We start from the raw sequence: 23,162 nt of genomic DNA, 5'->3' as shown, positions 1-23,162 counted from the left end.
AAAAAATAAGCGCGCAATGACCAGGCGTGACAGCGGGCCCATAATCCAATCCTCGAAATGAAAATTTAATCACACAGCATTGCCTTTCTGTTTTCATCAATTTTGATTTATGCTCTAAAATAAAACACAACTGACATGTATGAGTTTTACATCTCTTATTTGAAAAAACAAACAAACAAACAAACAAACAAAAAACAATGCAGTTTGTTTTACACGTGTAAACGCGCTTATGGGAGGTCAAGCGCAAAGGATAGCCTCATAGACTGCAAAAAATCCTCCATTCATCTGTGGAAGAGCTTATTTCCCAGATTTCTGTATTTAACATGTCCAAAACACGGACCCTTGTCTGTAAACCTTAAAGCCTACCGTCTATTCCCACCATAATGTTTCAGAGTTTGGTAACCTGACCTACAATCAGTCATTTTCAAGATGTAATACCATATGGAAAGATTGTGTTGTAATTACAAATAATCTAGGTTGATAAATTTGCAAAGATAATCATAAGTGTAAAAGCATGCAAAACTGAATTAAAGGTAAACAGCAAGAGCCTTTATTCACATTCACACTTTAATAAATTAATACAGTTAACACCAAGACAAGTGGAGAAATGTAGGGTTAGTCTACTCCTAAAACAACAATGCAACTACATCATCAAATAAAGACAAGGTTTTTCCAAGGCCACTTTCGAGGGAAAATAGATTAATTTCAAGCTCCAAACTCACCATTCTCCATCACACAAGTAAATACTTTCTGAGAGGTAACATTCAGGGCTTTCATAGAAAAATAAAATTCAAATCTCATGAAATATAGCCTTCCAGAAAATTTTCACATCTAGGTCTAAAAGACAGCCGTCTGAAATGGTACAGTTAAATGTTGGTGCAATGTGTGGCACTGCCATGTTGATTCACCATTCTGCCACTGCAAGCTAACATAAAAGCTAATACAATACCAGCTTTAAAATTGTGATGCCAACATGAAATCGCAATAAAGATTTGCACAAACTAGGTAAGTACCGAGAGTGAAAATTTTAGTCTGAACAATTCTATTTCAAAATATTTCAGCTGCTCAACAAACGATTTACGAATAAACACCAGTGTGATATAAATGCAGTGAATGACAACTTCTCTGTGAAATCAATACATACAATATACAAAGAATATCAGCTACAAGGCAGAGATCAGTGGCAAAATATTCTGTGATCATATCATAAAAAAAAAAAGAAAAGAACATGATCGTGTCACGATTTTGTCAAAATCAGCCAAGGAAGTCCTTGTAATGCACAGTATTGGGACACCAGAATAGGACAAACATGAATACCTACAGCAGGCAATGTCTCTAGAGCTTTTTCTTTTTTTCCCCCAGCTTAAGAGGAACATTTGTGCTTTCATTCACTAAACCAACATCCACGGCAACTGTCCAATGGAAAGATGAATGTACATTGGCATAGTTAGGTTTTCTTTCTTAGAGTCATGCATAACATATTGTAGATCATATTGACCTCTGACATCTGTCACTAAAAGATTTGTGACATCTAGGCAGGCGTGAACGTAAACAGATCCATATAGCTTCAGATGGCACTCAGCATGTTTTATCTATGCTTTGATACTCGACACCTTACGGCAGAAGATCACTGGATGGTTGTGGCTGGTGAAGCTGGCAAGCTAACCACACAGTATGACCTGGGTCCATAACATGCTAGAGAGGTGGGGGGCGGCAGATATCTTGGAACTGGATGCTGATCATCGGTGGAATATCTGTACAAGAATTCACAATGTATTCATGACCATATCAGTATAAGCAAAAAAATACAGCTGTTACTGTACAACTGGAATCATCATTACCACCAACCATGACCAAAAATTTGTAAAAGAAACGTATGATGTTGGCCAGATTTCCATATCGATGCATCCTTATGGGTTGTGGATGAGAACGGTAAGCAGACGGGTTTACTCTCTTTTTGTTCCGAAGATTTGTATGAAGAAGGAGAAGATGTAGATGATGTCTAGGTAGATACTGAGAGTGGCGAAGATATACTCCTCTGGACTCATGGTGTAGCGCTTGTTCCCCATGAGGAGCTGAGTGTCAAAGGCCAAAAACTAAAACAGAAAACACAACATTAAGTAAGACATCTCTCTTCGTTTTCTGATCACCTACAGTGGCGCACTAAAATTGCATATATGATGTGGTTTAATGGCGTTTATACCAATACTTACCATGGTAAACAGTATGGCTCCCAATACGGCATAGATGCCATCCAACCAAGGTACCTGATGCGCAACAGAGAGCTTGATTAGACCTGATCCTGCTATGAAGATCATCACATTAAAAAACCACTGATGCATGTGCATGATTTGGATCATTGTGCTTACATATTGGAAGGGGAGGACGATTGCAAGCACCAGCCCAGAGATGAACATAACCATGCAGAAGACAAAGAGCACGCCTTGGTATGACGTCACATCAATCTGCATGGATAAAGGACATAAAATCACATTTGGGTTAATCAAAGAGACTGATAAACTTATGCAACCATTGTTTTCATGTGTAATACGATATTTATCAAGAGGGGGAACTATATAAATAAGGCATTACTGCGTTTTATTTAGCTCACCTTAGTTTGAAAGCTGAAGATGGTGACAGTGAGACAGACCATCGCTGTGATGCCTACACATAACACCACTGACTTTGTGTTGTAGAAGCTATCAGAAAGAGAAATGCGGAAAACTTTGTCAAGGTGTGTTTTAATCAAGGCAGAATGAGACCCGTGATACAGGTTTACATGTCTGTTTCACACGACAAGCCACACAAATTGTAACCCAGCGGAAACATAAAGAAAAAACACGGCTATGTCATTTACCTGGACACAAAACCCATCATTACGGCCAAGCAGACAGTCTGACGAAGGCATGCAAGACAATCACGAGACACATTGCAAAGTAAAACAACAGACAGTCATATAAGACATTGAGCGGACACACAACTGTACCTGGACAACATCCCTGTCATATAGGAGAGGGAGAGGGTCTGTAACAGGACACACAGTCACATGAAAATGGTGCCATTCATTCAATTTTCCCTCCTTTTAGTTAACAGAAACAATCACTATATACAAACCAGTTCACATTGAGATCATGTTTACATGTCAGCTTACTTGGGGATAAATAGCGAATCCATATAATTAATTAAGAATATAGCCTCTGAACATACTGTATACAATGCCCAGTTGTGCCGTCTTTAGATTGGACTTGAAAAATAATTCATCTTTAAGAAAAAACATCATGGTTACACGCATGTAGACTTAATATTTATGGAAAACATGTCAAATGAATCAGTCATGCACTTACAAAGATGGCTAGCAGAATCAGATTCCATGGAAACTGTCTCCTGTAGGAGTAAAGAAGGATTTGAGATGCAATATTTTTGATGATTTACAATCTTTATTTTGTACAAACTTGGAGAATTTGAAACTGACCTTGGTGCAGAGCAGCAGGACAGAGTCAGGTATGTGACAAAGAACACAGCACTGTGTTGCACAAGAAAAAAAAATCTTATTAGACATGACATAAACCAACATTACACAGAGTAATTCTCTATTTTTTTACTTGAGACTGATCAAACTTGGTACTCACTAAGAGGCCCAGTACCATCCAGGGTTGGACTGAATGTAATCCTTCACAGGTTCGCTGAAAATAATAGAAACTTGGGTAAATATACAGTGACGCTTAACAAGAGAATTCATTATTTTGTTATTGAAACCATGAGACAGTGAATAATTTAATGAACCGCAAAGGCATCTTGCTGCAACACTCACCAGAATGTGAAGAGAGCCACGATAACAAGAGTGACAGCAAGTTGGATCATCAAGATGGCATAGACCTAAAAGAAGGCAACTTGCTATGAAAAACTATTGCATAGTGATAGACGGATCTGCTCAGTAAACCATTAAAGAGTGTTAATTTGAAGTAAAAGAGTCGGTGGCTGAAATGGGACGTGCAAAGCATTCCCAAAAGCCCTCGGATTATTTCTGTGATAAAGCCTGACATGCTGACTTCAGGACAGAAGTTCGATACCTTGCGGATGAAGATCCTCCTGATGTTTGTATCATCCCAGGTGAACTCTGTCAGCATGTCAGCATCACTGTAGCAGGGGGTGCTTGTGCCTGCAGGAAACATTGATAAAATAACTCATTATAGCAGTCATGATTTCTGGCTTCAGCCAACATAAGTAATCCCATATTTATCTGTATCCCATATTTATCAGTGTTGTCAGAGTTGGGGACACTGACCTCAGCCCCCACCTTGAGCAACCCCATTGTAAAATGTAAAATCAACGATTATCATGATCGTACCACCCTGAAATGATAAGATGATTTAAGATAAAATGCATGTGGAAAAGGCATGATCATACCAGCAGTGGCTTCCTCATAGCTGGGAGGAGGTGGGGACAGAGAGCTCTGTCCACCTGAGGAGCTATTGGTCGTCTTAGTGGGATGTGAGAGCTGATAGAACAAAACACAAAGAGTCAGTTTACCTTTAGCCTGCAAGAAATGTATGTACTTCCACGTGAGAATCAATTGGTAATCATTAAAAAACTTCCCTGTACACTGAACCTGAATTTAAAATGGCTGATTCTGAGTGCAAAATGTTTATACTATGTTATAATGTATATACTGTGTATATCAATACATCTCTAATGCTTTGGTAAAGAATGTTCCCCAGTCTATCGGTAAATAAATTATATAGCTAACCAGACCTGATATACTCAGTTAGTACATTCCTCTCTTTCTGGAAAAATAAAGTTCTGAGTATTTACAAAGAATCACATTGCATCATTTATACTTTGAAAAACAAGTCAGAGTCAGAGGGTAAGGACTTTTCAGTCTTAGGAAATAGAAGTAAAAGAAGAGGCTAAGATGATCACAGATTTGCAGATGTTTGGTAACAGCTTATGCAAGGCGATTAAGGGTATGTTTGGTGAAAGATTGAGCAACAAATCCCAGTCCCAACTAATTGGATTGCATAATCTGATGGGCGATAAAGGAAGGGTATGCTATGTCTGTCAGCCACAAGGAACCTAAACCTCAAATCTGGATAAGAGGCTTGATTGATAAGACGACTTTATTGATGGCTGTATATGATGCGATTTACCGGAGCTAGAGCACGAACTGGGTTGTCATGGTGACGCAACATGGAAAAACAGCTGTGACGCATTTCATTCATATAGTGGATTCAAGTAAGAATCACAACAATGGCGTAGTACTGAACAACAGATTGACACCATATTCTGATACACAAAATAATTCAACAGGATTCAATTAGCATTCTATTAATGAATTTAATGATAAAACATTGTATGTGAGAGATATTGGAATCATGCAGGATCTGGTAATTAGTGATATTAAGGTGAAGCACACACTACCACCTTTACATTACACTGCACTATAAAGGTATGCTTAAAAAATTAACTGTTTTTCAATTATTTATAGCACTAAAATGAGTATTCGCAACTGAGCAGCATGAATTACTGTTTAGTAGACCACAACATAGACATGGAGGCAATGGAGCAGAAACAAGCACATTCAATGACTGTTATGTAACAATCTAGGCCAGATGCAGTGATTCCAAATAAAGCCCAGTTTGTCTTTATTATTTTAGTGAAGAAAACATAGATTGACTGACTTAAAGATTCATAGAAACCCTTACCTTGCCCTGTGTCATGATTGCTGTTTCTGTGTGTCTCTGCAGACGGCTGCTTTGTTCGGTGGATGAACCAGTCTCCTTTCTTCAAAGTGCAGTTCTTGTAGAGTCTGACAGAAAACGGCTGACAGTTGTGAGAAAAGATCCTGGATTGGTAGTGGTACTCGTGCCTGCTCTGCCTGAACACCCTCTGATGATACAGTGGTGTAATCCAACAACGCAGTTTGGACTCCCGCAGACACCCCTCCCTCACCCACAGAGGGATATTCTAGCAGCATCCAGGTGAAGCTGCAGCATTGAGCATAACTAGGACTGTACCACACGATCTGGAAAAATGGGGAAGATGGCTGCTTGCATAGTGCCTGACAGCATGAGCAAAGGACGAAAAGACCAGAGAGATCTGGAAATGTGGTCTGCAGCAAAATACAAGGTGATGGTGGTGGGGAGGCAGAAGATAAAATGTTGTGGAATTTACAAATTTTAAACAGGCATCACTGCTACAATTATGTTACCAATTTAAATTAACTTCTTTTGATGGTTAGAAATAACAAGTGGCTTTTATTCAGTAATCAAAAATGGACAGTGAACAGCACTCACTTCCAAAATAAGTTCCAATCATGGGGGAAAAAACATTGGGGACTGAAAAATGTATAAATCTGACACATTTTTTTGCTGAGAAGTAATTTTATGAATTGTGATATATATGTGGACACAACTTGTCCTACATAATTACTTAAAAGAATATTTTTCTGCACACAAATATGTTGTGTTGTATTGCGGTATATGATAACAGGGTTTTATCATTTTGAATTAAAGCAGTAATTTTCTGAGTAGTAATTCATATGACCACTTCATCAAAAGGGATACACTTTTTCCAATAAATAAAATTGTTTTTTGTTTGAGGGAACTATGGAATTATGACAGAATATAATATAATATAGCCAATATCAATTATTAAGTAACAAAATGGAAATGACAGTAATAGAAAAGAAATGTTTATTCCATATGTACAATATGTATAATTTTATCAGACGCCAGAAGGGCTCATGAAATTTCAAGACAAAAACTGAAGAAAATATAGAAAGAAACAGAGAGATCAATATGCATTCAGAATGAAAATGCCCTGCTTTGCTCTTTTCAAGAAAAAAAAAATGCAGATATTGAAGAAACAACCTTAACTTAGAAGAAAGTGTTGTGCAAGAACTGACATTCACAAACTGGTCCAAATGCCATTCATAACCTTATTTCTTTGGCCACTGACTCAGCTCTCTGTTAGCCCCTTTTTTTCCAAGTCTGTTTCCTGTGATGAAACTTCAGCATCACTGGTCACTGGAGAAACGGACTATTTCCATTCAGCCACATTAACATCTTCCCATCTGTAGGTTGGCACATATACTAGGCTGCATCTTAAGTAGTAAACCAAATGACAGGGGCTTACTTTGACACGGCTGACAAAAGTCTCCGGCACTGCACATTACAAACCAAGTTAGATATGGCTATGTTCCCAGGTATTTATGACACTATCTCCTGTAGCGTCATTAGGCAGGTAGACGGGATTCAGATGAGTAAAAGTTCATTGTAACAAAGAAAAAGTATCTCCCCAAAGACATAAACCAATGTTAAGAGCAACCAGCTGAGAAAATAAATGTAAAACTTCAAAGTGAATCAAACTATACTCTACCCAAGCACCCCTTACGGACAAGGATTTCTTTAACAGCTCCATTTGGCAAAACCTTATCTGATGATTTTCTTGAACACATGAAACGCTTTTAGTTTTATGCGGTAAAAAAAAAAAATTCACTCCAGCACAGTCTGCACTGCAAGATGTCTTTTATTTTCTTTTATTCTAAGTTTCAGTACAAAGACGTTCCTCAGGCATCACTCTCTCTCTGTCCTGAATTGTTGCTTAAATAAAAGATGCTTTGTAGTGCAGATGGTGTGCTGGAGATAAACTTTTTTTTTTTTTTTTTTTTTGCAAGTTACTGTTGTTGTCCTAGCACCTGTTGTTCAGGTGCACACAAGAACTTTTTTCACTACTGCTTTCAGTCATACAAAACATAAATAATACACTTCAAGCCAATTCTTTAGATCCTGGATATCTGGTCCACCTGCTGTTCATTACATGTCTCCCTCCCCTCTGGTGCCCTCCAGTCTCAGGTCTGTGTCATTTCTGCCCAGGGTGAAAAGACTCACCACAGCCAAGAGAGCTGCAAGCATCATGACAGCACAGCCCCCAAACATGTGGCGGGTGCCGCTGCCTCCCTCCCCTCCACCTGTCCCTGACACCTCCCCATGGAGCGCCAGCAGTCCTAGGCAGGCCAGCAGGTGCAGAGGTAGCCGGAACCAGGCCAACACCCCGGCTCGCTTCTCCTCTGGGATCACTCTGCCTTGGAGAAAGCTGACTGCAGGGAAGTATAAACCGCATGCCAACTCCAGGAGCAGGAAGGCCAGGAAGGATTCGTGAGGTCTAGGCTGGCCTGGGGCAGTAGAGAAGGTCAGCATGAAAAAGGAGAAGAAGGCCATCAGAACAGCCAGGCAGAGCAGGTGACCCGGCTGCAGACGGTAGCGAGAGGAAGTGGCGAGGCGGTAGAGCAATGAACCAGCCATGCTTGCGGCCATGAGACAAGAAAACACTATTCCCAGAGGAGGTCCATGAGGGTCCAGCACTGGAGTCCACAGGAAGACAAAGATATAGAGGACACTTTCAAACAGAGCCTGCACTCCACCCAGGAGCATGACTCTCCTGTCTGTCAGCAGGCAGCGCAGTCCATCCTGAAAGCAGCGCCAGAAGCGGGCCCTGGCAGACATACGAGCCAGCGGTGCATTTGAAGCGCCTAGGAGCGGTGTTTGTCTGTCTCCCTCCAGACTTCCCTCAGCCTCCTCTCTGCCCCAGTCTGTCAGCACCAGCCAGCCACAGACACCCAAGCAGGGCACGGCTAGGAGGAAGGGGGCCACTGGTCCCAGGTAGAGCCACTCAGCCAGCATGTTAGCCACAAACCCTGCTGCCACTGCCAGCCCGTGGTTCCAAGTAGCAGCCTTGGTGAAGGTGCTGGGGATCCACTCCTTGGGGAAATCATGGACGTCTACATGACGGTGAACATACCAGGACTCAAATGTGGTGGACAGCAGGGATGTGGACAGACCGCCCAGGACACGACCTGTGATCAACACAAAGTAGTCTCTGGACAGCTTGGTGAGGCAGCAGGCTGAGTAGGCCAGGCAGAAGAGCAGGCACGTCTGTCTGCGGCCCAGGGCTTGAGGGAGCCAGCCTGCAATGGGAGTAAACAGAACACAGGAGGCCAGGCCACACACATACAAGATAGCTATTTGGGATTCCAGGAAGCTGTAGTGGCGGTAGAGTTTGTAGAGGTAGGGGCCCTGGAGCCAGTCTGCCCACAGGGCCAGAAGGTATGCCCGCAGGAACAGAGTCTGAAAGCGACGGAAGGCTGGGTTGGCCACAGCAGTGGGGGCAGGCTGAGGTGGGGTGAGGCGGCGTGCCGTGAGCTCAAGGCCAACACACAGGGCCAGCAGGAAAACTATGGCGAGATATGCTGTCACCAACATAGTGGCACCCAGCTGAGGTCAAACCTGAGGTCCTGGTGCTCCGTCAGCTCTTTTCTATCTAACGTTATTTCTCAAAACCTGCGGAAAGACAGAGTGGACAGTGGTGTGGACAGTATGTATGGGCTGCCCAGGCATGTACAGACAGAAGCATGAATCGCAAAGTTGCACTGTACTGAATTAAACACTCTCGGTTTACTTGTATGCTCCGTGAACAGGTAACACACGTTTTAGTTACTACACTACGGAATTAGCTAGAGGGACGGCAGCCCTGTCTTTAACGCACTAATGAATGAGTTGAGCCAAACAAATACAGCTATAGGCATGTCTTCTACTCACAAAAGGGTTTAACATAGCTTGCTTTTACACCAAAGGAACACGTCGGTTTACGTGAGTGCTAACGTGCTATTAGCTAACCACGCTATTGAGCTAAAGTCGTTCGAACTGTCGTCCTAATTGTTGCTATGGTGACGTCTGAAAATACATCACGTGTCTTACCATTTCGTCTGACACCTGTCCCATATTATTTAAGCGGCGCACCGAGAGATAATGCAAAAATAGCACTGATAGTAGGATGTGCTGTCAGTCACTAGGATGTGGGACAACAAACACGCTTCCGGGTTGGACGTCATGTCACCACAAGGTGGCGCTGTTGCCGCGTCAGGAGATTTCAAAGTTGGAAGGGATTAGTGGATGTACCGGCGTGCACTACGTGCGCCTGTTCCTGAAAATGAGCTACTCACTTTTCATAGTGAAACCCACACAAGGACGCCTCTTCTGTCACAGCCACCCTCATTGATCAGGCGAGCATTTTAATAATCGACCTATTGGATATTTACCACTTTGATAATGTAGCCTACATCTTCCAACCTTTCTGTGAAGTCAGTTTATGTTTTGTCAGTTTCACTTTTCCTTTCTGTACTCCACTCTTCTTATTCTTGACTGTAATTTTCCCCCCCAAAAAATAAAGACACACAAGCCAAACCAATAGGTAGATAATTTTCCAACTTTATATCATTATATCATTTCTATTCAGGAAGAAAGATTTACAAAATGTACAAGATGTGCTCAATCAACCATAATCAAACAAGCAAGCAGTGAGAGGATCTATAGTATAATCAAATAAGATCCCTCACCCAAAAATATCTCTTGTGTTTGTATGACAAACATTGGGGGCAGAGGAAAGGGTGCATGTGGAGTGAGTGCTGGTGATTTCAGGGATTATGCTGGTAGGTTACATCATCTGATAGCAGGAAGTGTGTCTGAGCCGTCTGAGAATCCCTACTATGTATTCTCCAGTACAAAGCCCCCTTGGCGTGTAGCCAAACCCCCACCCAATACAGGAAGGTCAATACATTCCTCTTGACACTGAACTCATCCGTCAGATCCACCCTGTCAATTCAGTCATTAATACAGAGACATTGGGATAACATAATATTTACAGCGACAAAAACAAAAGAACTACAAAACCCACCATGCATGGAGAGTCTCCGTCAGTCCTGATGTGATTCCAGATATGATACAATGACGTGGACACAATGTTTTTTTGTTTGTTTGTTTGTTTTTTGGTAAAATAATAACAAAATATCATTGACTTATTAACTTGGCATATTCGAACCCAAGGTGTGACATGTCTTCTGGAGGATTATCCAAAATTGGTAAAAGATAGAATGGATCCTATTGTGTACAGGTGACACATAAATTGTGATTTCATTCCAGTACTAATGCAGATGGTAAGTTTGTTAATGAAACAGTGATACACAATGATCTTAATATTTCAGGCTTAACTATGTATTATATACAGGGTCCCTTTCTCTTAAACACAGACTAACACATATTCAGTCAGCACTAATGGTCCCTAGGTAACAACTGCTGGGATCTATGATATCTTCCATCTGTGGCATGGTGATGGCCAGTTGATACTGTACGACTTGCAAGAATAAGGAGAACTTAAATGAACTGGCTTTTGGTCTTAAGTACACTGGAAATACTGAGTAAGTGTACAGTTGATCTGTCCAAAAGGGTAACCGTAAGCCTACACGCTGATTTATGGTCTTCCTAAAACAATGTCCCACAAGAGGTCTTGGGGCGTATGTGTGTGTACTTGTTTGTATATGTGTGTGAAAATGTTGCGTTTGTCACAAAACATAAAACAAAGATCAATAGTGAATCAAAAATATGTTCATCACTGCCTTCATGTTTTTGAAAAACAGATTGCACTCCTCAGATTGCACAATTCCTTGTTCCTCAATTTCCAAGAAAGTCCTGCCCTTGGAAGATAGCGTGTTAACATCTGTGTGTGTGTGTGTGTGTGTGTGTGTGTGGTGTATGTTTATGTGCATATGTGTGTGCCTGTGTGCACTGTGCATGAGCCGCCTCAAGGGTCAATGCGGAAGGCCAACAGTTTGTCGGAGTGCAGATTGTTGAGGGTGCGCAGGTCCGGCAGGCGCAGGAGGAGTTTGGGGAAGAGGGCGCTGTCATCTGGACGACGGCGGGTGATCAAGGACCGCAGGGCGCGGATCAAACCCTCCTGCAGCTGCTCCACAGCCCGCATGTCAGAGATGCCAGAACGGTCTGAACAACACAGAGGATCCCAGTGTGAGTGGTTGGCAGAGTGTGACTATGATATTGCTCTGTTTTCCCCTAATCATGACTAACATGTTTTTCTCTCACCTGCAGAGACCAGCACCACGGCCATGAAGAGGGCCATCTCGTCAGGCTCCAGCCCCAGAGAGCCCAACTTCTCACTGAACTCAAACATTGCGTCCAGCAGAGAGCCCATGCCCAGGGCCCGCAGGGTGGACAGTGGGTAAGTCTGGCCGTTCAGGAAAGTCACCGTACGCTCCTCAGCATTGAATAAAGAGCAGAACCTCACCATCAAAACCTACACATAGCCAAGAAACAGAGGAACAGTTATTTACACAAATAAGTCTTAGACTGATATTTATATTAATAGCACAGTAAGACAGAAAAATGCACATATTTAGTATTCACTGCAAAATGCAAAATTGCTGAGGGTTAATAAAAGTGAGGAGCCTTCAGAGTCATCTGACAAAAACGTGGACTAAGCCTGAAATTTAATATTTGTGTCTACAAAGCCATCATTGTTGGCCTTACTCACTGATAAATTATGTGCATATTCTTTTTTTTTTTTTTTTTTATGACTCTGAAAGGTCCTTGCTTCAACTGACCCTCAATTTTGCATTGTTCACGTTTAAATGCAGGTTATTACCTGGAAGGTTCCTGACTTGAGCAGCATGACCTGGTCTTGCTGGCTGAGCTCTTGAAATCCTGGGATACCCTTAGCAAACTCTACCACCTCTTTGACAGCAGGAGTGAAACACTGAGAGAAGGATTCCCAAATCTGCTGACTGGTGCGCTCTGCCCCTGATACAGGGCATGCATTGAGAGGGCAGGCCTGGGAAAAAACAAGACAGTAAATGAAGAAAGTCAGAAATTGTTGATCAGAGAAGAAGATATTGTCTTTACCTACAGCAGAACTCTCTATGTACTCACCAGCACTTTAGCTCCTGGAGCTAACTTCCACGGGCAGGAAGGCTGATTCTGGGTGATTCCTGCAGTGGAATAATTGTTATGATTGGCAGAGCTGCCCCTCTGAGGTGTTATACCATTAGACTGGCCATGATTCTGATTTGATGACACCAAGAAGGCATAGCGATTGTTGTCCACAGTGGGGAATGCAGGTTGGTTGTCATTATGGGCAACTGGGCAGTGAGCAGCAGTGGCAGCAGGGCAAGACTGATAACCCTGGGTGGAAGTGGGCTGAGAGGAGATATGGGTGTAACTGGCATCCTGAGAGAAGGGAGGTGAGTTGTTGTTGTTGTTGGTGATGCTGATGTTTGCCCTCTTGACTGCTCTCTCCTGGTTGTTGCTGCTGGTGAAGATGTCATGGTAAGCTCTGGAGATGGCCCCAATGGCCTCCTTGGAGCTGCCATCTTCTAGGCTGGGGGGGGTGTCCCTCACTGGGGATGAGTCCATGTCCATGGCAGCTGACTCATTTAGGCTGTTCATGTAGCTCTGCATCTCATCCAGAAGTCGTTGTTTCTCTCTTTTTGGGATGCGGCCAAAGCGCACAGCTATGGGAGACACAAGTATTGGACACAGCTCAGCTGTCGCTCATTATGAAAATGTGGACATTCCTTCTGCATAAAACACAGTTTAAAAAGTGGACATAATTTGTAAGGTTGTATTCTCTGAAAAAATGCTACCCTGGAAATTTTCTTGGTGGAATGGAAAGCCCTTTGAAACAAGTTGCTGAACTATAAGAACTCCTCACTGAAACCAAGATAAATTAATGTCTTTAGACGAAGTGATAGCTGCATCGTACCTATGCAGTGGTACTGTGGGGAAACATTGCTCTACAGTAAATCATACAGAGCGTGCATGACAGCTAAGCATGGTTTAAAAACATAAACATAACAATACATTATGCATGAGATTACACATGCACACAGAGACCCACATCAAATGCATGTGAAACACTCACGTTTTGTTTTAAAAAATGTATGAATTTCAAGGATTGTGTAAGTGTGGAGACGAACACTTCTCTCTCCTCACCATTATCCCCATCCCCCTGCCAGAGTACCCATCAGCTGGAGAGGCTATTTATAGACCCCCTGCTACCATCCGCCTCATCCTCTCCTCTATTCCACTTCTCTCTCCTCCTTCTCCCTCTCCCTCCCTCTATTTGTAAGTAGGGCAGTGGGGCAACGTGAGCGTGATGTCACTGGCACTGAGACTGAGAGAGGGAGGAAAATGAGAGAGGTGGGCTTGTAATGAATAAGTGAGTTGCGGGGAAAGTGATGAGAATAAGGAGAGAGCAATGAGAGTGAGAGATTGTGAAGCACGAAGAAAGGGTGGGGATCGGGTGGGCGGGGGGCAAGACTCACAGTAAAACACAAGTTGGACTCAAGTTGGACTCAAATAATATAGTCAGCTGGTGCATCTTTGAAAACTTCTGCAAAACCCCCAAGTATATGGTATAACTCAAACTATCTGGAAGTATAGTAAAAATGCTCATAGAGCTAATAATATCAATAAAGCAATGCACCCTGGTTCCCAGAGGGTAATTATGAGCAATTTAAATCATAATATAGTGATACCATGTTAGGTCACCTGAAGTGATTCACACAGCTTAATTACACACTAGATATTGCCATATTTGTTTTATCAAATATACGGTAATCTGTGCATTGCCTACAGGATGCTGGACCATATTCCTTGCAATCATTTGGCATGAGATTAAACCCTCTGATCATAGTTAAAAAGGGGTAAAATATGGACTAATGAGCTGCTGCTCAAAAAAGATGCTCCATTACGAGAAGCTAAATTTGCCATCATGCCAAAGGACTTAAATATTTGCCTATATTGTAGAGCCAAAGTCACACAGTTGCCTGGTGTGAAATCAGAGTGTACTATTTATTGTGGGCTGCCGTCAGTTACATGCGGTTTTCCTGTTTTCGCAATGGCTGAAACAGAGCAAAAGGGGTTTCTAGGTTGTGGTCCTTGAGTCTGTCAAGAATCTCCTCTAAGGGGGTCGACATGAGTGTTTGTTCTCTTATTGAGCTGTCTTTTGCCACCCTATTTTCTCTGTGCACCAAAAGTGTCGAGCACATGCAGAAATAACACTAACCTCTTTACTAGATTAGGCAATGCAGAGCACTGGAGGGTGGAGATAAGCAGAAACCATACTGAGAGGAAGAAGACAGGCAAACTACACCAAGTAGGTCATGATGTATGAGCATGCTATAGGCCCAATTCTGTATTGTTTTTCTAGGTCAGCCCAGCTATTTTTTTAATCTCTGCTGATAGTGATCAATCAATGTTCAGCTATCAGAGCTAAAAGTAGGTGATGCGAGCGTCATGCCTGATAAATCCTGTCACAGTGACAAGCTGTTTTCTGCATCCCTAGCTTAATTGTTGCCGTATCCCTCATTAATTGTAGTAAGATGTTCTAAGGGCATACACAAGGTAATCAAGTTGACCCTGTTCCAATTTCCTAAAATAATTCCTGTGTTTGCTGCAGTTTTCCGGATGACAGATAGCTTCAGGGACTTCAAGGCTCCTATTCTCATAAATCATTGTCTGAAGGGGAGATGTGAGGGAGCTCAGGGAACATGGTGGGCACGTGGAGGGGGACAGGCTGTATTGAACAAGAGTACAGAGACAACAGGATGGGAGGATGCCGCAAAGGGCAAGAGAAAGACACTTACAAACTTAGAGAGTGATACAAGGCTAGATGGCAGTCTGATGTGGTGCAATAACACAGTAGAAGGGCAAGGCAGGTGCAGGACCACTGATAGTGTGAGTGACTGCGCTACTGGCACGATGACCTGAAAAGACTTTCTGCATTACATTACTCACACAGACCTACATATCAGCACAGTGCCTCATTCTGGCTACCCATTTCCCTGCTGCATTGGCTAATCAGATCACTGTGGCACGCTGACAGGATGGTGTGAGGGTCTCTCATTAAAAATGTGTCAGGACGTCTCACCATCTCTTGACATGCCAACAGAGAGGCATTTCTTGAAGCGGCAATGCTGGCACCGGTTGCGGTTCATGCGCATGATCAGACAATTCTCGTTCTTCACACACATCTTGTAGTTGATGTTCTGCTGGATGCTGCGGCGGAAAAAACCCTGGGACACAAAATATCACAAAAACCATCAAAGGAAATCAACACTCAAAGTGATTCGTGTGAAATCATTCAACATGATTTTTGATTTTGTGAAGGCTTACCTTGCAGCCTTCACAAGCGTGCACTCCATAGTGGAAGCCAGATGCTATGTCCCCGCAGACTTTGCACAGCAGGACCATCCCACCTGTCTCTGAAGAATGGTAAACAAACAGTCAGATGAACTGCTTGGAAAAACAGCAACACAGATCATGCGGAGTATAAACTGATTGATTAAAGGCATAAGGACAGGAAACACTCACTAGTGAAGGTTCCTGGGAAGCCGCATGGCCTCTTTCCTGCAATGGGGTGAGCATACGTATGCTGAGGAGTAGCTGCTGCTGAGGGGCCGCTGTAGACCTCCGGGAACTGGAACACCAGCTTGGAGGATGGGGTGGTGCATCCCCCCGCCCTCTGTTTCAATGCTCCGATCTCTGTGAAGGTGACCTCCTCTGGAGATGAGGGCTGGGAGTGGGAAGAAGGTGACTGGGTCTGGTATCCACTGGAGGGGCTGCCAGGGCTTGGGCTGGCACTGCCAGATGAGCCTGCATACAGGATCACCCCTCCACCGCCTACAGTCAGGGGAGAGGGCAGAGGACGTCAGATGAGTTAAGAGGCTTGGGTCAGGTCAAATCTGAGCTCAAGTTTCTAATTACATAAGCATGCAAAGTCATTTTGACTTTTTCAAGTGCAAGGGAATTGGCATGATGTCACTTTATTTCATTATTATTATTATTATTATTATTATTATATTTCTATTTGTTGCCATACAGTAAAGTTTTGGCAGGAAGTAAACTAATTATGAATTGCATCATCAATTGTATTTGGTCCTCCAATCGAGCTATGAATTGCCTTTGAACCTGTTCACTTATTCTACAACGCTGAACGTGATGTAATGTTGCACAACCTCTGGGCAGCAGAGAGCAGCTCTGAGAATTTGCAGCGTCGTTGCCTCATCGTGAGTGTAATAGGCATAATGGTGCGCTCAAGCGGATAGAGAACGAGGCGCTAAAAATACCGCTGGTAGCACAGCAACAGAGCACGCAAGACTCCACCGGAAGCACCGAGCAAGCGCTCCTCGTTTGGAAAATTAATTCCTGCGTCATGATAATGCAGCATTTATTTAATGCCGACTTTAAATCTGCAGAGTGATTTTATTCAGCTCTGTTTCTTAAGTTGCTCTTCCATCGCATCCTCTCTCGCATCTCTAGTCATGCGTTGTGGATGAGCCGAGACACGGCCTCACGTGTCTGCGAGGTCTGCTGCCTCCTCCGCTCCAATAATAGCCCCGCTCCCCTGGCACCGTGCCCAGCGCCAGCTAACAGCACGACACCTGACCGCCGCCTCACATGGACTCCTGACACGGTTACTGCCCGAACCAAATCCGCAGTCTCGTGTTGAAATATACAACAATCTGAAGTCAGCTCTGTGTTTATAAACATAGACTGGGGAGCGCCCAGAGGATGCTGTGGCACTGGGACATAGTCTCACCCACTGCTGTTCCTGCGCCACCAGCAGTCGGAGAAAGTGACTCACGTTTTTGCCAAAGGAAAAGCCTAATCTTTTACCAGTTTGAATGTTGCAATAAAGCGTTGCAAAGTCAGTTTAATGGCCAGCCCTAGACAGACATGAGAAATCCACACTGAAACAGATCATAGCATGTCAGTGTTGTAGCTACGAAACTTTTAAGGCAGGCTCTCCAGATTGATAAAATCATTTAAAAATGATTATATAATTTATCACAACTATAATTGGAGCTGTGTTTGCACCACGAAAGTAGCCTGCTTAGTTGCCTGTTGGGGATACCCCACTGACAAAAAAAATCATCATCCACAATTCATTCCATGTTATTACAGCATATAGTGTTTCAACTAACTCATGGAAAGTATGCATAAATACAGTAGGCTTTTTCCTGTGATGCTGTGTGTTGTGCCCTTTGCTGCACAAGGTATTTGTCTGGCTCAAGTGTTTTGATAATCCCTCAATGAGCACGTGTTGGTGGATTTGTTGACTCACTCCACAGCCACAGACAGATTCAACAGACACAGGCCTCTAAGCCTTGCCTCTATACCTGAGCTTACATGCAGTCAGCCCTAGCCCAACCCCTCCTCCACCCAAACACATTGCATTTCCACCTGAAGACTCACATGGAAGTGTTTATGAATGGCCCCCAGAGCCACAGTGCCATAAACACTGTCAATTAATAATCCGTTTTACAGTCTGCTGTTGAGGGACATTGACTATCAAGATATGCACACAGCCACCAACTTCAGCAGGCAATAACAACTGTCTTGCCTTAAACTCCAGGTGATACGACGCCCCCTTCAAGAACACATTTCAACCTTGGGGCATGGCTTGTTCTTTTGTATTTCAGGTCATGGGTTTTTTAGCTGTCCTTCCAATAAGTTGCACGTTCTCCTGAGATGTTCGGTGCATGCAACCCATAGGAGAGCCATGCACTCTCTCCTATGCACAAGCCGTTTACTATTCAGGTCAGTGCGGACAGCATTAATTGAAGAATCAGCAGGTCCTCACTGCCCATCGTGAGCTTAGCCTACCCGTGCAAGTACTAATCTGCCAGGGACTAGGGGCAGGCAGAGAAACGTGAGCAGTGAGCACTTCACAGGCACAACAGCCTCCCCTCCCCTCCCTTCTCCTCCTTCTCTCCTCTCCTCTCCTGCTCTCCTATCCTATGCTACCTTTCTTTCTTCCTTTACTGGTTTGTCCTATAACATAGGACTGAGAAAGACAGCCACACACAGTTAACAATGACCAGAGTGCTGTTGTTTATCCTTGCAGTGTTAAGTTTATAAATAGGTGGTATGGTTGGCTTCCTGTCAGCTAACCCACATATCAGTTATTATACTGTAATAGAAAAATATATAAATAGAACAACAGCAAGGTTGACATATGATGTGATTGCTATTATATGTGGTAAAGGCCAATAAAGAGTCACTATGTGGCGCTCAACATAGCTGATCTGTGAGCACTGTTGTTGTAGACTTCATTAATCCAGGCTTGTGTAAGTAGGTCAATATCACATGAACATGATAGAATGGTATTTTTGTGCTGCAGCCTCTCTCCAAACTGATGCAGCATCACGCACTTGCACTGACCCATGCAATTAACATCAGGTCCGACTGAATTAGCTTAATGTATTGCAGTGGATATAATTTCTGAACATCAGAGTATGATATTAACATATCATTGGTTTTTGGCTAGTATTAGCCGATTTTAGCCACAATATTGCATTAGTGGCATGCACATCTTTTAAAACATGGATATAGTAACATCCATTGCAGGATTACCAACGATTTTATCTACAGCAGAGTTGCAGCCTTTCAATTTTAATCCCCTATCCATTTCAATATCACTTGGAGAGCACAGCGGATGAGAGGAGCGCGTTATGTTTAACAGCAGAGTCACGTTCCAGCTGAAACACACCCTAAGCGGATGTGTGCCCTGAACCGATGAGTTTGGGACAGATGTTGCAGTCAAAACCGAGACAGCTACAACGCTGCCAGTTGTGCCAGTGTGTGTGTGTGTATATATACACACACACACACACACACACACACACACACACACATATGTATATGTGTATATATATATATATATATATATATATATATATATATATATATATATATATATATATATATATATATATATGTATATAAACAGATACATATATATGCATAAACACACACACAATATATATATATATATATATATATATATATATATATATATATATATATATAACATCTTGCCTTTCAACACAAGAAAAAAATGTGCATGAGGCGGAAAAACGTGACGAGAGACAAAGTTAATGCATGAAATCGCTGACCCACTGACCAACCTCTCCCTTTCCATCACCGCAGGCGGCATCAACACAAAAGCGTCCGTGAGAGCGTGGAAGCGGCGGGAGGAGGGCCCGGGAATCACGCGTCGCACGCGGCTCTGCAAGGGAAGCCACGTGAGGACGCTTTTGACGGTGCTTTCACTGGGAAGACACGGCGCTGCGCTACAGCCAGTAGCCAGAACTTCTAAAGCCCGCCAGGGGCTTATAATTAAAGCGCCGAATTAAATGGAGCAGGATGTTATGTGGTGGGGCTGGTCTGACAGTGCACCACGAGCATCACTGGCTGCGCCGCTTGTCAGCACAGCAAACGGCGCTGCTTTACTTAAGAAACATGCGGGTGAAATTTAGTAGGGTATGTATCTAGAGCCATAGGGGAAACATGTTCGTATTGCTTTGATAGGATAATAGCATTGCCCTAAGGCCTGCAGTCATATACATAGGATTTACCCCGTAGTGTGCAATGAGTTTGTAAATCCGTACGTTGTTTTTCTGTCTCCGAAGGTATCATTATAATATTATTAGCCTTTCATGTGGTATTACGCCTGAATGGTATAGACAACTAGGTAAATCTGTTTTTGAAAGCTTTGACGTGGGTTTGCGACACCTTTATCCTTTACATCTTACAGAACCTGGCCACCTCTGACAGATTCATCACTGTACTGACTTGTCGTGGGACCCCCCCCCCCCTCCCGCTCGCCTAATGTGCAGGTGAAATGGGGCTGTGGGTCAACCTCACCGGTGTGGTTCCATCAGACCCCCGCCCCCACCCCCCGAGTCAAATTTAATCTCTTGAGCTTTATGAGCCCATATGCCAGTGGAGCCATATTTTAGCCGAGGCTATGATGTTTTATAAATTTGTCGAGACCTTTAAACCTCATAGCTAAAGTGAAGTCATGTGCATTCTGTGCAATAACCTTATTCCAAACAATCAAGGTCAGTGAACCCGACTCAGGGTGGCCAGCCTTTACAAATAGCTTTCATGGAGATGGATGTTGGGAGTAAAAATAAATAACAATAGCCTCAAGGCAAAACAAAAGATGCACAGTCAAAACAATGAAATACTCTCTTTAAGATTTCTTCAACCCTTGCAACTCATCCCCCTGTGGACATACGCTTTAATGTTTAACCCATTAATAGCCACTCACCCACAGCACCCCTGTCCACACACACTCACAACAGCTGCAGGAATTACATGCTGTATTTTTATAAGTTTTATTCTCAATTACTAATTGATGACTAATTTGATTTGAATCCATTATCAGTTATTAATAGCATGGATTGTTTTACACACGTTGTCTCAGTGAAAACTGTGGGCCTATAGATCGAGGAAAGAGATGGTCAACACTGCGCAACGCTGAGCGGTTTACTGTTGTGACATGTTTTCAGATAAGTGTTAACAGTCATGGTCATGGAGCAGGGGGTGCGCACATCACCTGCGTTGGAACGTGACCGGCGCTCTTGTAAATGTATCACCAGTCAATTAAGAGATGTGGACAGGAACCATGTGCACCCTGGCTAACCTTGTGAAAACGCTGCCTAATGCCACTTACGGGACCTCCTGTGGTTATTAACTTTCATGCTCTGGCCACTACCCTAATGGCCTTGATAATACGCACAAATGCACTGTTGACGCCAACGTTTCCTCGCTTTTCCTTGCGACATGATAGCGCGGCGGTGCACTTTGGGTATGTGCACTGACAGTTTATGACCACGGTGACAGCTACTGTAGCTCCACGTGAGTTTGTTTTCATGCAGAGGAACAGGAAGTTGCAAACACCCCCACGACCAAAGTGGCGTTCCGCTATGTGCAGGCACGCTACAGTCTCTGCCTTTTGACATGCAGCGCGTCTACTTTTCATAAGGCTACAGTTTGCATAAAACGTTTGATGCATGGAAAATAAAACGAGTGATCTGATAAAAAAAATCAAATGTATTTCTTTACTCCGAAGATGTTCTTGTCTTAGGCTATTATCAACCAAAACTACACAACCTAAGTAAAGTTACCCATATGCGAAAAGTGACATTCATATAGATCACTAATTCTAACAAATAAGTATAAAATTGCTGAAATCATATTTCTTGCATTTATCAATTGATGTGTGATTAAGAAACCGATCTTGTGCAAAAATAAGTGTATATCTTTTACGTACCATTATGCATAAATTGCACAGAGATCAATATCAAAGTGATTTGCACAAAATAAGCAATAGTGTAAAGTTTTTTGTTTGTTTGTTTGTTTGTTTGTTTGTTTAAATCTGCTTTAGCTTCACAAACAAATTTAATTCCGCCATATTTGTTAAAACTAAACTGCTGTAAAATTAAAGTCATAAAACTGTTAAGAGAAAAATAGCCAGAAAGAACGAAAGGGCTTTACCTTATTGATTTTTTGCAACAGCATGAATGAAAACACTAAACAAGGGCAAATCAATCGATTTTGACTGTTATGTCATAACCAGCATTCCAGTTATAATATGCTGTCGCTGCCACTGTCTCTAATGTAATGATAAAGGTAATCTTACCACCGCCAGGGCTGTTATCCATTTTGTGTTGATGGTGATGATGATTGCAAACTGACTTGAAGATAGATGCCCGTGAATGTCAACAGTCTGGAGCAAAAGTCTTATGAAGACAGGTGAGAAAGTCACGAGACACCTGTGTGTAAAACACCTGCTCCGGCGAGCGCAGAATGGGAAGCAGTAAGTGAAATCTGTCCAGTGAGCATGAAGCTTCCCCAGTCAAATGTTCGCAGAGAGGTGTCCCTCACTGTGCTCAGATGTGCCTTGGGAGAGGTGAGCTGGAAGAAGCTGAGCTCCCTAAAGATACCTGGATGCCTTCTGCGCTCGGGGTAGTGCGTCTTGGTTGGAGCGCGTGTGATGATGCACGAGCGGAGAGCAAACGATTCTCATAAATTCCAAGAATCTAGAGTCAGCATGTCCGTGAATGGAGCGTCAGGCATGACATACACACCCACTGATACAAACACCCACATCAATCACGTTTGCAGGTGAGTAAGAAATGTGACCGCCTTTCCGTCCCCTTCAACTTCTGTTGTGTCTGTTTGTGTGGGATTTGGCTCACTCTATGTATCCCGCGAAGTCCCTTCTCTCCCTCTCTCTCCTTTACTCTTTTGTGCATTTTCATTGGTGGGGATCTGAGGCTGAGGGGAGTTTGATGCGCTTATTCGACCGTTCAGTAAAGCCACGCTACATGTGCACTCTGCATGTGCAGGGGAAAGCGCTGCCCTACTGACACACATTTTATGCAAAACAGGGAGCGTGTGATAAGGAGGGATGGAGAGATGGGAGGATGAAGCACATGGACAATAGGCGTGGCTCACCGTGAC

At 43.1% G+C, this 23,162-nt stretch overlaps 3 protein-coding genes and 1 long non-coding RNA gene across 7 annotated transcripts; 1 reads left to right on the top strand and 3 right to left on the bottom strand.

Moving 5' to 3' along the window:
* Positions 1-552: 552 nt before the first annotated feature.
* On the bottom strand, positions 553-5,992 carry LOC115361755 (protein lifeguard 2-like). Of its 2 annotated transcripts, none has more exons than XM_030055369.1 (12): positions 5,703-5,987; positions 4,408-4,498; positions 4,071-4,159; positions 3,812-3,876; positions 3,630-3,683; positions 3,473-3,523; positions 3,345-3,384; positions 2,987-3,024; positions 2,612-2,699; positions 2,370-2,465; positions 2,214-2,267; positions 553-2,096 (listed from the first exon to the last, which is right to left on the bottom strand). In XM_030055369.1, exons 1-12 carry the CDS (start codon positions 5,715-5,717, stop codon positions 1,947-1,949), a joined length of 831 nt encoding a protein of 276 aa, XP_029911229.1. In that variant the 5' UTR covers positions 5,718-5,987; the 3' UTR covers positions 553-1,946. The 2 variants fall into 2 exon arrangements, with proteins under 2 accessions (XP_029911229.1, XP_029911230.1); XM_030055370.1 differs by lacking the exon at positions 2,987-3,024 and adding an exon at positions 2,858-2,895 and having other exon boundaries at positions 1,947-2,096; positions 5,703-5,992.
* A 683-nt stretch (positions 5,993-6,675) lies between these two features.
* Positions 6,676-9,908, bottom strand: mfsd5 (major facilitator superfamily domain containing 5). Of its 2 annotated transcripts, none has more exons than XM_030055367.1 (2): positions 9,756-9,908; positions 6,676-9,338 (listed from the first exon to the last, which is right to left on the bottom strand). In XM_030055367.1, exon 2 carries the CDS (start codon positions 9,258-9,260, stop codon positions 7,815-7,817), a length of 1,446 nt encoding a protein of 481 aa, XP_029911227.1. In that variant the 5' UTR covers positions 9,261-9,338; positions 9,756-9,908; the 3' UTR covers positions 6,676-7,814. The 2 variants fall into 2 exon arrangements, with proteins under 2 accessions (XP_029911227.1, XP_029911228.1); XM_030055368.1 differs by lacking the exon at positions 9,756-9,908 and adding an exon at positions 9,597-9,702.
* A 337-nt stretch (positions 9,909-10,245) lies between these two features.
* Positions 10,246-23,004, bottom strand: nr1d4a (nuclear receptor subfamily 1, group D, member 4a). Of its 2 annotated transcripts, none has more exons than XM_030055365.1 (8): positions 22,339-23,004; positions 16,218-16,526; positions 16,020-16,108; positions 15,775-15,919; positions 12,774-13,354; positions 12,490-12,675; positions 11,931-12,141; positions 10,246-11,831 (listed from the first exon to the last, which is right to left on the bottom strand). In XM_030055365.1, the coding sequence occupies exons 1-8, from the start codon at positions 22,358-22,360 to the stop codon at positions 11,635-11,637; spliced, it is 1,740 nt and encodes a 579-aa protein (XP_029911225.1). In that variant the 5' UTR covers positions 22,361-23,004; the 3' UTR covers positions 10,246-11,634. The 2 variants fall into 2 exon arrangements, with proteins under 2 accessions (XP_029911225.1, XP_029911226.1); XM_030055366.1 differs by having other exon boundaries at positions 22,342-23,004.
* Positions 11,734-19,961, top strand: LOC115361756 (uncharacterized). Its single transcript, XR_003928445.1, has 3 exons — positions 11,734-11,855; positions 11,937-12,066; positions 19,839-19,961. It is a non-coding gene; the product is annotated as an uncharacterized LOC115361756 (long non-coding RNA).
* Positions 23,005-23,162: the final 158 nt, after the last annotated feature.

Source organism: Myripristis murdjan, chromosome 7 (assembly GCF_902150065.1).
Source record: "Myripristis murdjan chromosome 7, fMyrMur1.1, whole genome shotgun sequence".
Taxonomy (NCBI): Eukaryota; Metazoa; Chordata; class Actinopteri; order Holocentriformes; family Holocentridae; genus Myripristis; species Myripristis murdjan.
This window is presented reverse-complemented; position numbering and strand designations above follow the sequence as displayed.

What these genes read in the sequence shown, in the direction of transcription:
- LOC115361755 (XM_030055370.1), bottom strand. An exon ending in GGATGGTACTGGGCCTCTTA is followed by an intron (nt 3,524 to 3,629) that starts GTGAGTACCAAG and finishes TGTGCAACACAG; the next exon opens with TGCTGTGTTCTTTGTCACAT. An exon ending in GAGCCATACTGTTTACCATG is followed by an intron (nt 2,097 to 2,213) that starts GTAAGTATTGGT and finishes TTTCTGTTTTAG; the next exon opens with TTTTTGGCCTTTGACACTCA.
- mfsd5 (XM_030055367.1), bottom strand. Translation starts at nt 9,260, where the DNA reads ATGTTGGTGACAGCATATCTCGCCATAGTTTTCCTGCTGGCCCTGTGT.
- nr1d4a (XM_030055365.1), bottom strand. Translation starts at nt 22,360, where the DNA reads ATGGATAACAGCCCTGGCGGTG. An exon ending in GGATAACAGCCCTGGCGGTG is followed by an intron (nt 16,527 to 22,338) that starts GTAAGATTACCT and finishes CCCTGACTGTAG; the next exon opens with GCGGTGGAGGGGTGATCCTG. An exon ending in ACGCTTGTGAAGGCTGCAAG is followed by an intron (nt 15,920 to 16,019) that starts GTAAGCCTTCAC and finishes TTTGTGTCCCAG; the next exon opens with GGTTTTTTCCGCCGCAGCAT.